An 18,552-nucleotide genomic window follows, 5' to 3' on the forward strand; every position below is an offset into this window, starting at 1 on the left:
AAGACTACCTTACAGAACATGGAAACCTAGAAAACGATAAGTAATTCCATAACACGTACTCCTGGTAAGGGTCTTCAGAGGAGATACTGAAAACCCTCACCTAAGATGCAGGCAAGCTGAGTTGAGGCAGATTCATTAGGGAAATAGTGGCTGTACATTCCAAAATGCAGACGAAGGTGGACTGGGTATCACAGGGAGAAGAAATGTCAAAAGCTTGAGGAGAACATGGTGTGTGGGAACAAACGTCTAATAGACTCAATTCAACTATTTGTACCAGAACCGCGAGGACCCGGCCCAGCCCTCATGAGGCACAACATCTGGGAGCGGGGCTGGGAATCTGTACATTTACTAAGCTTTCTAGGTAATGCTTATGCTCACCAAAGCTTGAGAACAACCACTTTAGCACCTGCTACCCAGACACCAACGGCTGCTTTTGGGCAGGGCCCAGTGGTCCCATGGAGTGGGGAGCAGAGGCTGGGTCAAAGCCCAAGACCACTGTTAGCAGAAGATGCTTCATGGCCTGTTCCACCTGCACCTGCACTTGATCCTTGGAGGCAGCCATGGAGACCCTGCCTTTTTTTTTTTTTTTTTTTTTTGCGGTACGCGGGCCTCTCACTGTTGTGGCCTCTCCCACTGCGGAGCACAGGCTCCGGACGCGCAGGCTCAGCAGCCATGGCTCACGGGCCCAGCCGCTCCGCGGCACGTGGGATCTTCCCGGACCGGGGCACGAACCCGCGTCCCCTGCATCGTCAGGCGGACTCTCAACCACTGCGAACCAGGGAAGCCCGATACCCTGAATTTAAAGAAAGGGGAGGACCTGCAGGAAACATGGCTATGAAATGAGGATGCCCTTTACGATCTAACGATTGTCGACCCGGTCCCAAGCCCTGCTTGCTTTTGCTGTCTCCAGAACCTCCAGCTTAGTTCTCGGGACCCACGTCTGGACCACAGGGAAATGGCCATGAAAGGATGACGCTCTGGACGGTATTCTTTCAACTCAAAAAGGGGAAGAGTTAACAGAAGGTAAAAACCAAAGATGGTTTGGCTGGAGGGACAGCGGAGTCGGACCTTCCTCAGAGTGGCTGCAGCGAGAGTTGGCAGAGACGATGCTTTACTTAAGGAATTAACTGAGAAATAGCTGTTCTGCCCAAGGTCATCTCAGCTGCCAAAACCTCAATTATTTTCCTACCCTGAAATGATCTTAGGAAAAGAATCGCTCAAGCTCTGCCACAGTGTCAGCTACTCCCTCTGGACTCCGTGTTAACCCTTCCAGAAGATTAAAATATGATTCTGCATAATGAGACTAAAAGGACCTTGACTGCATGGGAAAGGCTCACAGATGTCTAAAATACCACGTCTTGTGTGATTCCATTTATATGAAGGCCAAAGGCTGGCAAAACGAATCTATGGGTTAGAAGTTGAGAGAGCAGTTACTTGGGCTGAGAGGAAGGGGGCCACTGGGGCCTCTGGGTTCTGGTGATGTTGGTTCTTAAGCTGGGTGCTGGATACCCAGGTGTGCTCACTTTGTAAAGATTTATCAAGCTGGACACTTAGGTGCACTTTTCTATGGGTATATTGTGCTTCTATAAAGTTTTTTAAGTTAAATATATATATATATATTTGATTCTGCAGCTGCGTAGCCTCCCAGATGGAGCTGGTTGGGGTCTTTCCCTCTCTCTCTCTCTCTCTCTCTCTCTCTCTCTCTCTCTCTCTCACACACACACACACACACACACACACACACACACACACACACACACACTTTTTCCTCTTATTTTCACAGGATTAAATTATTTGAATGAAGCCCAAGATATTGGTCTTCATAAGGTCTTTGTTCTCACTGATGCATCCTTACTTCCCAGACTTCGGGAGACGGAGGTCTTTTATAAAGAAATATGCTGGGAAGATCAATCGTAGGCCAGGAGGCGGGCGGGCGGGGTCGCTGGAGCTGTAACCTAATCATGTATCCTTGGCAGCTAAGGCAAGATCCCCTGCTGACTTGTCAAACTCTCACATGGACGTTAAGAAGATTAAGATAACAGCATGCCTAACATAGCTAATAAAAGAGACTTAAAACAATTGGCAAAAATAGACTGAGTTATGAAATGCTTATTAGGGGTAATGATCCTATGTCACCATAATTGCATATAGGGTCAGCTCAGTTTCACACACCAGAAAGAGGAGAGGAGGTGCCAAAGAAGACCAGCCAGGGGATATGTTTTGTGCCCAGCGCCCGACCAGGCAGAGGTCATGGAGGCGCCAGGTCACATCCAGCATCTTAGACATGGGAGGAGGTGCATCTGTGCCCAAATATCCTAAATGGATTTTTCTCAGTTTAAGAATACTCACCTTGGTCTTCCCCTGTCCAGCCTGGGTACATCAGCGACACGCCAGCTTTTTTCCTGTTTGTTTTTAGGGACAAGAAGAGCATAATTCCACTCACAGGGTACTAGCTAAGGACCCTTTTGGGCCCACTGTGTCTTCCATCCATTTAGAGGAAGGAGTCACCTGGAGGCCTCGGGACTCTCTCAAGCCCGTCAGCCTTGTCTTTCCCTCACCAAACTCTCCTTCTTTCCAACAGGGAAGAGACAAGGTTGGGTCTGCAGTGAGAAATGACAAAGGCCTGAACAAAGCCCTGATGGAAGATGAGCCCTTTGATCTTCAGGGGGGAGCAGAAGCAGCTGGGAAGTCTCCTCCGTTGCTGGTGAAATGATGTCCCCGAGTCTTAAGAAGGTTATCCAGCAACGTCTTTTAAAATTGAAAGCACACATACCCTTTAAACCAGCAATCCTCCCCTTAGGGACCTATCTCCTAGAAGCCAAAGCACCTGTGTACATAAGGGAGGAGTTGGCCAAAAAAAAAAAAAAGAGCAAAAGAATGACACTAAAAATTCAAGCAGATTGTGTAGGTCAGGGAAATGGATTGAGGTATAGACTCTGGGCAGTAGACTCCACTCCTCGGGAAGCTGACTCTGAGATGGAGGTTTGCGTACAGGAGGTTTATGGGATGTGCCCTCGGGGTCACACCTGTAGGGCAGTGAAGCCAATCCCAAAGGAGCTGGGAGAGCTCTGGACAGTTGCCCTGAATTAGGACGAAGACTGTCATTGGACGTGGGCTGCTCCCACCAGCAGAGGTGAGACTGAACTGTGAACTGTGGGCCATCAGCACTTCCAGCACCGAGAGGATGACTGCTTCGGTCCCGGAGGCAAGGGACTCGATGGCCCAGCACAGCATCCACTGCATGGGATGTGATCACATGTATGTGTATTTGAGAAACTACAGATATAGTGTCTATGCAGATATATAAAGGAAAAGCGTAAGCAGAAGAAAAGAGCAGCCTCTTTGACTTTCAGATTTATCTTGTACTTCGAACGTTGACAATTCTGAAGCCTAACCAGACTCCGTATCGAGGGGAAACAGAGGAGATGCCCAGCCTGGGCAGTTCTAGTGATCTCCTCTGACCTTGTCAGAGTGGAAACCAGGCACCCAGTCTCCCAGCTGAACCAACTTCCACTCCTGAGAACTCTGCCTGCCTTCTATTTTTGAATGGGTTGGAAATAGAACCAAGGGATAAATTTTATCTTCCTTTTGCTTGTCAGGGGTGGGTACCTTGCATAAGGGTTTGAATTGAAGTCAAGTAGGAAATGCAAAGTAAAGACCTCAGAAGGACCCCCACTGTCTCCCTAAAGGGCAGAGCTATATAGGGTGCTGTCAAGTGGAGCAATTGCTCTGACCCAGCCCGCGCCAGGGAGCCCCGCGGTGCCTCAGGTAAGCATCCTCTTGAGACTAATTAAGATGCTATAAAATGTAGGAACCTCATAATTAAACTAGAATCAGTCCTTCAATCCCACCTTCTCCTTCTTGCCCCGTTATTATTAAGGCAAAGCCAAGAGAAACACTCAACTTGCATAGTTCTCGCAAGACTGCCTTTCACAGTCATCTGAATGAGATTCTACTTCTATCAGCCAAGTGTTTGAGAAACAATGGAGAGAGGAAGAGGAGGCTGACACAGAGCTTTGAAGTTCCATGTTTCTGCTGGTAAGAAAGAAAGCTTATCGTCCCAACAGGATATCTTCATTTATTTAACGTTGTTCTAGAAATAATAGCTAATGCAATTAGCCAAGAAAAGGGTGAATTATATATATTGGAAAAGAGGACCACAGTTAGTAAGTGCAAATGATTTTTGTATACCTGGATAGCCCCAAAGAATTAGCTAAAAAATTACTAGAACCGTAATAAGAGAGCAGGAAGGTGACTGGTTAAACCTAAAGAATATTAAAATCTATAGCTTTCTTATCTACCAGCGATCATTAGAATTAGAATGCAATGAGGTCAAGATTCCATTCACAGTAACCATAAAAATCTCAAATACCTAGGGATGTATTTAACAGGAAATGTATAGAATAAACAAAGGGAAAGCTACAAAAATTAACTGACTTGAATGAAATGATACATGCTTGGATGGGGAGTCTTTATATTGTGAAAATGTCACTTTCATATATTTTAATATACAAGTGAACAGAATTCCAAATTAGAGTTTATTTAGAACTAGGCAATTCTAAATTTCATCTAGAAGAATAAATATGGATGAAAAGCCAAAATCAGATGAGGACTGTCCCATTCGATATTAAAATATATTTCAAAGTTACAGTTGACCGTCAAACAACATGGAGGTTAGGGGCATCAGTGCCCACGCAGTGGAAAAATCCGTGAATAACTCTGCAGTTGGCTCTCTGCACACGGTTGGCATCTGCAGATTTAATCAGCTTCTGATTGTGTAGTACGTAGGAGGTACTTATTTTTAAAAAATCTGCATATTAGTGGACCTGTGCAGCTCAGACCCCTGTTGTTCAAGGGTCAACTGTGCATCAATTTATAAATATCAATACCAGAATGGAAAGCAGGCTGTCTGCTGATCATTTAGCCACTTCTGATGGTCCGGATACGGAAATTAGCATCCTCTCCTTCCTCAGCTGACCGTGGCGTCCTGTGGATGGGATTTCTTCTCCTGGCCACCTCCAACCACGTCCCATTGGCCCTGTGGTCCTCGACACCACCTTAGGAAAAGCGCTTGTAGCCCTACACTCTGGGCCTTTATCCCTTTTGACGATACTGGGTCAGACTCCGAGGTTGGGACATTAGAGCATGTCCTCTGGTTGTGTTTACAAGACACCAGACATCTTCGAGAGAAGTGACCCATCCAGCTGGAACAAACTCTTACATTTTCCACTTCCTATCAGCCTCTTAAGGGATAGGTAAAACATGCAACCCTTCTTTTATTTTTTTCACTTGTTTTCTGGATTTTTGACGCCCCACATACTACAGTTTCTCAAATCTGTGTGAAGGGCCAGTTTTTTCCAAATACAACATGTACCAGTCCTTTTTTTAAATGTAAGAAAAATAAATTTTAAAAAGGGAGAAAAATACCTTAAAGACTGAGCAAAAAAAAAAAAAAGACTGAGCAAATACAAGCTCCTATTTTTATGATATTCAACAGACATAAAATTTCTGTCATCTTGCTATAAATGTCTCTAAATACTCTCTTCATAGACCAGTGACAACTGTCCCTGGCCAGGCACCCGGTCCACAGACTGCACGTTCTAAACCTCGTCACCACCAAACTGGCTGCCACTTTAGACAAGGATTATTCACGCCCTGCGGTCTATGTAACAAGACAGTCTTACATTTGTATAACACAACTTTTTATAGCACTCAAATCTTCTCCCTCAGATGACTCTCCAGAAATATTATTCTGAGGTAATTGAGGCAGCTTTTAAACAAACCCCATTTGTCAGGCAAGAAATTCAGATCCTGGCAGAGATATTTAGTGACGCGGCCAAAGTGGTTGGTGAGGAAGCTATATTCACTCACCTGAAGTGTTCTGATTCATGATCCCAAGATCTTCCCACGCCCTACAGGAGCCAGACACGTGGCAGTGACCTGGTTACTGGTCTACGCAACGAGTCTAATCTCATGGCCCTGGTCCACAGAGCATGTTTAGTACTCACACTACAGAAGTCCCTCTCTACCTTTCTTGACCCCATATCCTCGAAGAGAAAGCCCACCAAATTGTCCAGAGCCCTAGGGCTAATGATACTGTTCTTATACTGCAACACTGTGTTAGGAAACAAATTTCAAACATCCATAGTTCTCAAAAACAATAGCAAAATCAAACTGCAGTAATGGCACTAAAAACTAACAACTCTCATTAAACTCTTTGAGAAGCACAGCAAATTATTTAGGCTCCGTGGCCATAACTAAGATGGCTATGCTCACCTCCTAGTTGTTTTTCCTACCTGCAGGTACTTTATGTAACAGCAAGGTAAGTAGCCTCTTGTATGCCAAATTTGCAAATTAAGCTACAAAGAAATCTCAGAAATTTCAAACAAAATCTCTGCTCATTATTCAAAAGGGGATGCTTTTCTCTGTCTTCTGCGGGAGGTGCCAGTAATAGTGTTTGGTGTGGGTGATAGCAAAGGTGAATGCTCACGTCACCTCAGCCTTCGGGCGGTTAAACGCAGCCCAAAAGAGCTGCAGGGAAGCACATGACCAGCTCTGGAAGGCAGTGCAGTGCAGGGGCAAGGCCTTGGTTCCAGAGTCAGAGGGTCCTGGTTTGAATCCCAACCCTGCCACTCCTTATTGGGTAATGGGCCTAATAGAACAACAATTATTACACAAAGGTACATGGAAATGGCTTAGCACATAAGTGCTGGAAAATACTTGTCTTTGTAAATAGAAAGAAAAAAGCAGGTGGAGTTCACTTCCTCTACCAGGCGTCTGCCTGCATCTTTTCCAAAAGACCCTTCTGAAAGCTTTTTGACTTATTTTGGTCCCACACAGATGCTATAGTATTAAAATAGCTTCAGGTGGAGTGTGGAATCTACAGGAAACTACACAAAAGTCAAAAGGAGAAGCAGTAAGGGTCGCATCGAAGGCTGCACTAGCCACTGGTACTCAAATGGATAGCTGGAGGGCTGATCAAAGTCCACAGTGGGGATGCTTTACTTGCAGTGGCTATTCTGACACCCACCCCAAGGATCTAACACACAAGGAGAAGATATATCGTCTATGGCTCAGTGTTTCCACCTTTTCTGGCTTTGATTCCTGTCCTAACACTTTATTCTCGAACAAGGCAACTCAGGACAGGGAAATAGAATTGTCTTTCAATTACTGGAAGCGCTACAACAGACAATTAGGAAAATGCCGATTTTTTCTTCTTTTTTTTTTTGCTTCAGTTGTTCCAGTCGGCTGTAGACACTGATCACAAGACTCCTGTTTCTCAGGGCCATGTAGCTAAGCCAAGTAACCGAGTACGAACCAGAACAGGCCTTGGATCGTACAGATGTTTCACACCGTTTACTTTTTTTTTTACTGGTGTTTTACTTCTCTGGCACCAAAAGAAAACTTAGAGACTTTCTTAGTTTACAAGATCACATATAAGTGTTTTGGATAATTGAATTTTTTTTCTTTTAAATTTAAATATTTAACAACACGAGGCTCGGGCCAGTCTTTGCCTGAATCTACATCTGAAGATTAAAGTTGGACCAAGTCATCACCAAGTCTCTGTGACAGGGAGAAAACCCAAACTCTTGGTTCTGTTTATATACAATACGCCCCAGGATCTCTGAACTCTACATTAAGACCTGTTTTATCATCTCATGTAGAACTGACTTTGAGTCTCTTTAATTTAATTCAACAAATGTTTATTCAGTACTTACTACTGTGCGTTGGACATGAGGAGTCAAAGCTGATTAAGACAGATTTAGATGAAACCTGTAGAATATAATACAGGGCTTAAGAGACATCACCTAAACCAGGCCCATCATTCTTTTGGTGAAGAATTGAGGTCTACAGACATAGAAAACAAACTTATGGTTACCAGAGGGGAAAGGGAGGTAGGGAGGGATAAATTAGGAGTTTGGGATTAACAGATACACACTACCATATATAAAATAGACAACCAACAAGGACCTACTGTACAGCACAGGGAAATACACTCGGTATTTTGTAATAACCTATAAGGGAAAAGAATCTGAAAAAAAAAAGATACATATGTATGTATAACTGAATCACTTTGCTGTACATCTGAAACTAACGCAACATTGTAAATCAACTATACTTCAATAAAAATAAATTAATTAATTTTAAAAAATGATGGACTTCCCTGGTTGTCCAGCACAGGTTAAGTCTCTGTGCTCCCAATGCAGGGGGCATGGGTTCGATCCCTGGTCGGGGAGCTAAGATCCCACAGGCCACACAGTGCGGCTAAAACATAAAAAAAATAAATAACTATATTAAAAAAAAAAAAAAGAATTGAGGCCAGGGGAGAAGGAACCTTCCCAGAGCCACACAGTAGCAAGTGTGAACCTTTAAAAGTCATGCTTCTGAACCAAGGTAATTCAAAAGTTCAAAATCATGGTTAAAATGTAGGTGCCATTACTTTTAAAGAAATGGTAGAAAATAAAAAGAAGCGGTAGAAAATAAGAGTCGTGTACGCATGTCCCGTATTCCGTAGATCTTGGGGCTTAGTTGTCAATCCATTTCCCAGCTGGACGCTACACACGCAGCTGTCCAGCCGGCCACCCCTTCACATAAACTGCCCGCAGATTCTCCAATCTGTCCCCTCAGTTCTGAAGGCAGAGTCAAGGCCACAATGACTCTCACTACGTCCTCAGCTCTATTCTAGGTAAGTCAGTTATTTAACCCATAGTCATAAAAACCAGGTTTTCATGCTGAAGATTTTTGTAATCTAAGGAGATATCGAGACAGACTTGCATGAAGATGTGTGTATTTAAAATCTACATTTTAATTATGAAATGTGCATGCTAATTACATTAAAAAGATCGTACTCATCAAGTCACTTGTCTTAGGAAGCCTTTTTGACACGCTGCCCCCAAATTGGAAAAGGAACCTCTTCCAACGGTACCTGTGTAATAATCACAGCCCTCTATTGGGCTCAGTGACTTAGGTCTCCACCTTGAAGTCAGGGTCTGCTTGCATCCGCCACCCAGGAGGCTCTCAATATGTTTCTTGCATAAAGTAAATAAAAGATATTTTGAGACCCTAGTCCACTCTGGGGTGGCTTCCCAGAAGAGGAATGCTGGGATTTATTTTAAGAAATGGAAAAGGTTTGGTGGAAGGAGGCACATTTCTTTGTTGGTTCCTTCGCTCTGCCTAGAAAACAGGAGCAGGGCGTGGGATGAGGGTGGTGAGAAGGGCGTGAGGAAGAGGAAAGGCATTCGCTGTTCCTATGATTCTCCCACGATTGGAGGGAAGTTCTCAGAGGCAGGCTCTTCTGCCAGGTTCAAGGGTGGGAACAGGAAAGGCATTCCTGACTCTCGGTACAATTTCTTTTGCACTGTCATGCCATATGTTATCCCATACGAGACACCTTTGTACCGAGCTTTGTAGTGACCTTGGGAAATCACTTCCCTCTGGAAGCTGGGGTGAGTCACAGGAGGGCAGGATGCGATTTCTCCAGTTTGCAATTGGCCTGGACTATCGAATCCACGTTCTAACCCTTATGAAACACGATTGCCCGAGAGTACTGACAGATGCAACATTGGTAAATCTAAGCGTGTGGCTCTAACTCCCATCCAATGAACACAGTTAGAGAGAGAAGTCACAGTTGGACGCAGCTGACCGTTTGACTTTGAGAGGACGGCTGACCCTGGGGAGCTCTGGGCACCTGGTCAGCACAGCAGCAAGGTACAAGGGTGTGGGGAGGCAGCGGTTGGGTGGAGAAGGTGTGCGTGCAATATTCTTCTCGCTGGTGTTTGTCCCAGGAGACCTGTCTGATATTGACACCTGAACCTTGTGACAGCTGGGTTCTGCTCCACTGACGTCTATACAAAAAACATGATGCAAACCAGCTGGGGTAAAAGCAGTTCCCATGGAAACCCCCGACTTTACTTTGGAAGGTAAAAGTGATATTTAGGATGACCACAGCTATGGTTTGTATCAGCGCACTTCCTGGGAAGTTTCTTTTTATCCTGAACTTAAGCATTCCTTTTTTTCCCCTTGCCCTGCGGAATTTGGCAACAGAAAAATTTTAAATCGTATTGAAAATATTACCTTCCCAGTTAAATAGCTAAAACAGGAGGTCTTATTTATTCAAACCATACTTGTTAAAACAAATTTAACTCTAAATGGAGAAACTGTGTAAAGGTCAAGTTTTGTCTTGGATACTTGGAAAAGAGTTGCTAAGCATTTTGTCCCCCATGGAGGCTGGGTTGACACCAGGAGGTGTTATTTGTGTTATTTCCCCATAGCCATTTTTCCACCTCTCAGTAACAGGAGGAGAATTACGGCTCTAGAGAGCAGACACATCCTTATGTGGGCATGATCACAGCTGTGGTCAACATGGTCATGATAGCAGGAATAGACTGGTCGCTTTAGCACACTAGCCTGAGGACACAGAGGACATTAAGGGCACGAGGGTTGGGCGCCAGAGAGAATCATGTTCCAATACCTACTCTGCCACGTGCACTTGCTGCATGAACCTGGGAAAGTTACTTAACCAGCCTCTGCCACAACTTCCTCATCTCTGAAATGAGAATCAGAGTACCTGTTACTCCAAACGTTTGCAAGGATTCAGTGAAATAATGCACACAAAGCATTTACTATCGGCCCACAATAAACTAAAATCCCAAATTACATCAGTCTCTAACCACTGTTTACCCTAATGGCAACGAGGACAAATGATCTTTGTCTGGCCAATAGAGTTGCCAACACGTATGTGCACACGCATGCACATGTATTCAACTGTATACGTCTATTTTTTTTTTAATGTTGAGCCTTCTTTTAATTAATTTATTTTTTTATTTTTGGCTGTGTTGGGTCTTCGTTTCTGTGCGAGGGCTTTCTCTAGTTGTGGCAAGCGGGGGCCACTCTTCATTGCGGTGCGCAGGCCTCTCACTGTCACGGCCTCTTTCGTTGCAGAGCACAGGCTCCAGACGTGCAGGCTCAGTAGTTGTGGCTCACGGGCCTAGTTGCTCCGCGGCATGTGGGATCTTCCCAGACCAGGGCTCGAAACCGTGTCCCCTGCATCGGCAGGCGGAGTCTCCACCACTGCGCCACCAGGGAAGGCCCTGTATACATCTATTTTTAAAAGCAGCTCTTCAAACGCAAGTGTAATTATTGATTTTTATAATTAAATAGTATTGAATTCATTGCCCCTATGTTCATAGTAGTGTGATGAGCCCTGTGCAGCTCAAGTTAAACTGAGCCCGTCCTTGTCATTACAATCTAAAACAGATGACATGGGCTTCCCTGGTGGCGCAGTGGTTTAGAATCCGCCTGCCAGTGCAGGGGACACGGGTTCAAACACTGATCTAGGAAGATCCCACATGCCGCGAAGCGACTAAGCCCGTGCACCACAACTACTGAGCCTGTGCTCTAGAGCCCACGAGCCACAACTACTGAGCCCGTGCCTAGAGCCTGTGCTCCGCAAAAAGAGAAGCCACCGCAATGAGAAGCCCGCGCACCGCAACAAAGAGTAGCCCCTGCTCGCCACAACTAGAGAAAGCCTGCACGCAGCAACGAAGACCCAACTCAGCCAAAAATAAATAAAGTTTATAAAACAGATGACACTGACGTGGACAAATAATAAGTGTACATGTAGAGTTGCAAGCGTTTTAGAGAAAGCTAGGGAGTAATACTATGCATAAATGTTAAGGTCTAATGCGTTAGAAAAAAAAAGTCAGAATTAAATCGATATGAAGGAAGAATCCAGTGGAAGGGAAGTGGGGAAGACAGGAGAGCGAGACCAAACTGAGCAATTCCCCGGCTTCATGCAACTCTTCTGATCTCAGAGGACAACAGCCACAAGCCCACCCACGGCTCCCCTGCTCCCCCATCCCCTGGGCCCCCCAAAGTCTAAACCCTCTCCTCATGCCCCCTTTCTCATTCCATCCCAACAGTAAAGGTGTCTGGTTTTCACAGGTACCTTCTTCTTCTAATCCTCTCAACCAATACCTGAAGAGTCTCTCTTTTGTATCCATCTTCCTTTTCTTGGGGAAAGAAAGAATACTTGACTGTGACGCCCTTGGTGGTGACAGTTCCATCTGCTTCCTTCCTTTCCCTTCTCCCGGCTGCTGGCTCTGCTCCCCACATTTATTTTCTTCCTCCACCTCCTCCTGACCAAGCCCTGGTCCCACCACTCTCCTGAAACTGTTCCTAGTTCCCGAAATCCTACCCCGGTCTCAGAGAGAGAGGGTAACATTCCTACTTAATCACATCTCTCACTCCCTCCGCCTTCGAGTTTGATAGGTCACCAACGACCTCAGATTACTAAACACGATTTCTTTTCTGGTTCTCTCTCTCCGTGACATCTCTGCAGCATTTGACATTGGTACCACTCCCTCCTAACTGACGTTTTCTCCTTGTTTTGCTGCCAGGATGTTTGCTATGCCGAGTCTCCCACTTTTCTAAAACTTAGGGCAATTTTTGTTTGTTCTTCTTATGCCTCATTCTCTCAACTTCATGTATGTCCTAAGATTCATCCCTAGGCCCTCCTCCTTGAGAGATGACCCATTGAATTAGCGTCACCATTTACCCTTCCCATCCCAGGAGCTACCCCATCACCAAAATGCTGATATTTGCTACTGATGTCTAGATCGGTCCAGTTAACTGAACATCCCGAGATAACAGAAATTGTTCTATACCTGCAACTGTCCAATATGGTAGCCATTAGCCATATGTCACTAATGAGCCTTTGAAATGTGTGAGCCTGAATGAGGAACTAAGTTTTTATTTTTATTTTATTTTTATGGAACTGTGTTTGCAGCTGACATGGCATTTATATCTAGTATGGGGTATTTCCAAAGCACTGAGAAATTTAGGGGAGAGGGTATGTATGAGATGGGATTTAGAGTGGAACCACATGGGGAAAATGTTACATGTGTTTTTACAAGAACTAAGTTTTTAACGTTATCTAAAGTCAATGAATTCTAATTTAACTTCAATGTACCACATGTGGCTAGAGTTTACTGTATTGAACAGCACAGCTCTTGATAGTTTCACTTAAACACCATCATTTCAGGCTGAACGTGGTCAAAACTGAAGGCCTTGCAGAAGATATTCATCCTCCCAGTGTCACTGTCCTTGACACTACAACCCCACTCCACACTCAAAGCACAAATGCTACGTTTTGTTTATCCCACTCCGATTCTTCACATGCAGCCTCTGATTCCCATAGATTCTACCTTGAAATATCCCTATTCTCTGTGCCTCATGGCCTCACCCCTGTTCAGGTTCTCATTCAAACATAGACAGTCAGCCTGGGTCTTGGCCCACCTGTTGATCTCATCTTATTCTAACACTTGTCCACCATGTCACCTCCCTGCTCTCTACCCACAGTGGCTCCCCAGTTTTTCTTAATTCAAGGCCAAAATCCTTGTCTGGTTTTCAATAAGACACGCAGGAGAATGGCGTCCGCCAAGCCTGGTCAATGTTGTCTTCGATGGCTGTCCCTTGCATGTGCGCACTTACACCCTACCCTCTCCTAGAGTTTCCTTAAAAAAAAAAAATCCATTTCTGAGATTGTCCTTTAGTTATCTCTTGATGACAGCAAAATCATTTTACAAAGCAAATGATTGCAGATGGCAGGTAACCTTCAAAAACATTTCTCATCATATGGGATCAAACTACATGACCAATTTGTAAACAGCAGGTTTCTCACTGGCAACTAAATGCCCCAGCGATAAGCTAAATGCGGAGAGTACACAAAAAAATAAAGTGTGCAATGTTCCCTTTTCAAACCCTTTTTGGGCAAAGACTACGGCTCTGCCAGCATTCCAGAACAATGACAGCCAATGTGCCCTTTGTCAACTTTCCCTCCTTCTCCTTTGAAAATGCAAACCGAACTTCTGATACCCTTTACTGAGTGAGTCTGGAATCAGATACTATTACAGAGAGCAACCTGTGCTCCAGACGCCCCCAGCGGCCACTGCCAGTGGGAAGGCGAGGACTCAGTGTCCAGGACTCGGGGTTCCCTGGCCGCTTCCATAGGTGCAGCATCACTTTCATCCATTTCATATCTTGGGATTCTGAGTAGGATATCATTGGAACAAGGAATTGTGAAGCTGAGAAGCTGGAAATCTACTGGTCCCATGCAAGCCCCTTTTTCTACAGATGAGTAGCTGGAACCCAGGGCTTTTCACAGCCGCTCCGTGGCACGTGGGATCTTCCCGAACCGGGGCACGAACCCGTGTCCCCTGCATTGGCAGGCAGACTCTCAACCACTGCGCCACCAGGGAAGCCCCCCAGGGCTTTTAACTCATGGCCAGAGCACTATCCTCTGTTCCAGGGAGAGCAGCCAGGTAGCTCCATCAAGATGTCATTTCCTCCTTGTTGTGCCTTGGTTTCCACTTCTCTACATGAGCCTGGCGATTTCTATCTTACAGGCTTTTTCTAGGAATTAAATTAGATGCAAAAAGTGGCCTGCAAGCACCACTGCTATGGACTGAATGCTTGTGTCCCCCACCCCAAATTCATCTGTTGGAGCCTTACCCCTCACTGTGATGGTATTTGGGGGCAGAGCCTCCAATTTGGGAGGTAATTAGGTTTGGATGAGGTCACAAGGGTGGAGTCCCCATGATGGGATCCGTGTTCTTATAAGGAGGTAAAGGGACCGGAGCTGGTTTGCTTTCTACGGTGTGAGGACAGAGCGAGAAACCAGCCGTCTGTAAACCAGGAAGAGGGTCCTCACGAGAACCTGACCACGCTGCACCCTGACCTCGAAACTTCCCACCAAAACTGTAAGAAATAAATATCCATTGTTTAAGACATCCTGTCTGGGGTGTTCTGTTACAGCAGCTTAAACTGACTAGGGCAGTCCCATACGTAAACTCCTTCACGTCCCATACGTAAACTCCTTCATTTCTTTATCCTAGAAGAAGACCTGTTAAGTTCTTCACATGATTTCATCTCATCCACTTGTGATCAAGAGAAAGTTCAGCCTGCTTACCTACACAGACCCTGCCCCATCTGACTCCACAGGTATCTCCCTGATTGCTTTGTCTTGAACCACAAGCTTCCATGAAACCAAAGGAAATGATCACATGTCAGGCTCTTCTCATTTCTGCTTCACATTTTGATGTCAACCTGAAAAGCCGCCAGGGCTGAGGCAGTGATGTGTAGAGCTGCACTTCCTCATCCCTTTTCTAAATTCTTAATGAATCTAAAAGAATACACATATAGGTGAAATTTTACATCACTACTAGAAAACACTAGGGAAGGGCCATATCCATAAGCTAGAACATCTCAGAGACGTCTGGAAACTATAATTCCATCACCACCAGCCTGAATGAAGGACTAATGAGTCCTCAGTTTACCTCAAGAAAAGGGGTGAAGGGAAGATGGCTCCCAACTGCTGCCAGGTGACACCCCCAGGGGCTTGGAATAGCAGATGCTAGAGATACAGGCAGACTCAGGGGTAGCTTTTCAAAGACAAATCGTAACTGCACTCGAGCGTTTGAGGAGAGTACTGATGCTGAGGTCCACACAGGGTGGGAAATCCCTCGGTTTTCCCATCAAGACCAGCAAACAAGTAAAGGGAGGCTCTTCGGGACATGGATCCCAGGGGGCCGGTCATCCCACCTGGAGGAGAGATCACTGCACCCACTGTGTCAACCAAACAGGACAAGGATTCTTCTGCTGTGCCACAGTGAAATCTTTGTCCTTCTACCTCCTGTCTGCTCACTCTGGGTGAACAGATCGGTATACTCTGGCAAATATAAACTACAACAAAGACAATTCTTTCCTTCTCCCCTTAATATGGGTCTGAAAGATTTGGACAGGACCCAAGCAGCTCCAAACAGAACCCATTGCAAATTTTATCGCTATGTCACCCTCGGTGAGGTTGAACAAAAAGAGAAGAATTACTGTTCCTGTGAAAAGATTCAGCTGTTCAGGAGATGAGATCGATCTGAGGAATCTGAGATCCTCAAATATAAAACTCCACTTTTGGGATTTCCCTGGTGGCACAGTGGATAAGACTCCATGCTCCCAATGCAGGGGCCTGGGTTCGATCCCTGGTTAGGGAACTGGATCCCACATGCATGCCGCAACTAAAGAGCTGGTGAGCTGCAACTAAGGAGCCCACATGCTGCAACTAAATAAATAAATAAATATTTTAAATAAATAAATAAAACTCCATTTTTAAAACACTGATATGGAAGAAAATCTCTATGTTGTATTGAAATGTGATTTAAGGAGCTATTGGGTTTACAAATTCAGTGTAGGCGATAATGAAGATGGAACAATATGCCAATAAAATGGAGTGGACTGGAGCAAAGGTGGTGGAGGGAGCTACTAAGGCTAACTAGGTAAAATAGAACACACACTGGAGAAACGTGAGAAACTTGGAAGTCAGAGGAAAATAGCGAGAAGATGACTAATGTGAGTAAAAGAGCAAGAGAACAAGGGGGCAGGTACAGGAGATCCAAAATAGAGCTAATATGAATTCCAAGAGAAAGAGTGAAGCAGATGAAGTGATCACCAAAGGATGCTATCTTTAGCTTCAGGACAAAAAAAAAAAAAAAATGTGCACGGGGTTCCAGGCAATCACAATGAAAAAGTTACCCCGCAACCAGAAATGTCCAGGGGACATTTTTTAATTTGATTGGGAAAAAATTCTATAAACATCTTGGTGAGAAAATAAACACATAAATAAAGAGAATACATGAGAAAAGGAAAACAATAATCAAGTTGGCCTCAAGTCATTTATAAAGCACTAAATACCAAGAGACAGAGGAGTACCAACAAGAGTATTTTGAAATTAAAAAAATATATAACTCGAGTTCTATACTCAGAGAAGTTGTCTTTCGTGTATTTAGACTCAGGCATATACGCGCTTAAAAAACGCGTTTGGCTTATGTTGTTATTGGTCAAAATTTATTTGGCATTATACTCTAATATAATAGCAAATCTTTTAAACCTTGTGGGCCATGCAGTCTCTGCAGCAACTACTCAACTTGGCCACTGTAGCATGGAAGCAGCCATGGATGATTTGTAAGCAAATGTAGATGGCTGTGTTCCAATAAAACTTTATTTACAAAAACAGGCCATAGTGTGCTGGTCCCTATTTCCCATGGTAGATAAAGCAAAATCCAGAGCTCATGAGTGAGTAAATCATAGTATATAATCAGAAGGCTATTTGTATTACTAAACTAAATTACAGAAAGATACAAAAGACAGGATAGGAAATATAAACATTTAATAGCAGTAACCGACATTTAAAACACAAAATTTTATTAACCAAAAGATGTAGGTTTCTGGAGGAAGGGAAAATAAGAATGTGATAAACTTCCTCCCTTATGTGAGCAAAGGTGGGTGATAGGGATGGTTGTTTAAGAGAGAAACGAAGGTTTAAAAAAATGCTTTTGAAAAGCTCAAAGATAATCTCTAGTAGAATTAAAAATAGGAAACCACCTTTCCCAAATACTGCAGAATTTAAAAAGCAAAGAATAAAACGGTCCAGTTTGCAAGAGAAAACAAAGAAAAGGAAGGAAACATAAAACCAGGAGACAAAAATCAACCCAAATATATCTGTTACAATCAGTGGAAATTAGTTATATTTTTACTAAGAGACAAATACCCAGATAAGACACGTAGACACTGAAAAATCCATTTGATGCAAGTTACACAAGCTGATGTATAAAAAGACGGGCAGGGGCTTCCTGGGTGGTGCAGTGGTTGAGAATCCGCTGCCAATACAGGGGACACGGGTTCGAGCCTCGGTCTGGGAAGATCCCACATGCCACAGAGCAGCTAAGCTCATGTGCCACAACGACTAAGCCTGCGCTCTAGAGCCTATGAGCCACAACTACTGAGCCCGTGTGCTGTAACTACTGAAGCCCGCGTGCCTAGAGCCCATGCTCCACAACAAGAGAAGCCACCACAATGAGAAGCCCGTGCACCGCAACGAAGAGTAGCCCCCACTCACCGCAATTAGAGAAGGCCCATGTGCAGCAACGAAGATCCAACACAGCCAAAATAAATAAATTAAATAAATAAAATAAAAAAAAAATAAGACGGGCCAAAGTATGTTGGTAAATGCAAACAAAAATATATTAGAGATTGTAATATTAATTTTCAAAAATGCACTATCAAGGAAAAATAAATAGGACAAAAAGTCTATTAATTAAATAAATAAATCTAAATAATACTTTAAATGAAGGTATTATTGACTTAATCTCTTAAGTAAAATGCATCCGCATCAACATATATAAAGTAAAACCTGTTAAAAATATAAGAAATAATTGGAAGACTTATTCCCAGTAGGAAGGTTTACCATACCTCTCTCAATATGTAACAAATAAAGTAGATCAGGGATAAAGGTAAAGATAATGAATACTGGATAAAGATGATCTTAAAAACACCCCTGTTAATGTTTAATTAATATATATCTTTCAAACATTAAATCTATTAAATGTGCTAATTATTGGTCATATATCAAGTCATTAAAAAAGCCTCAATTCATTTCATAAGTTAGAAATTATTGGATTCACATTCTCTGACCACTATACAGTAAATTCAAAATTAATTTTT

The 18,552-nt window shown here is 43.8% G+C and overlaps 1 protein-coding gene across 7 annotated transcripts in view; it reads right to left on the minus strand.

Moving 5' to 3' along the window:
* The window catches only part of ADRA1A (adrenoceptor alpha 1A), a 91,058-nt gene that overhangs the window by 59,143 nt on the left and 13,363 nt on the right, over positions 1 to 18,552 (minus strand). The window contains exon 2 of one of the 7 annotated variants that reach the window (XM_060155722.1): positions 7,742 to 7,773. The exons of the other annotated variants lie outside the window; for them this stretch is intronic. Within the exon in view, the coding sequence (XP_060011705.1) occupies positions 7,763 to 7,773 (11 nt within the window). The 3' untranslated portion in view covers positions 7,742 to 7,762. Of the gene's footprint in view, positions 1 to 7,741; positions 7,774 to 18,552 lie in introns of those variants that run through there. 7 annotated transcript variants of the gene reach the window in all.

Source organism: Lagenorhynchus albirostris, chromosome 7 (genome assembly GCF_949774975.1).
Source record: "Lagenorhynchus albirostris chromosome 7, mLagAlb1.1, whole genome shotgun sequence".
In the NCBI taxonomy this organism is placed as follows: Eukaryota; Metazoa; Chordata; class Mammalia; order Artiodactyla; family Delphinidae; genus Lagenorhynchus; species Lagenorhynchus albirostris.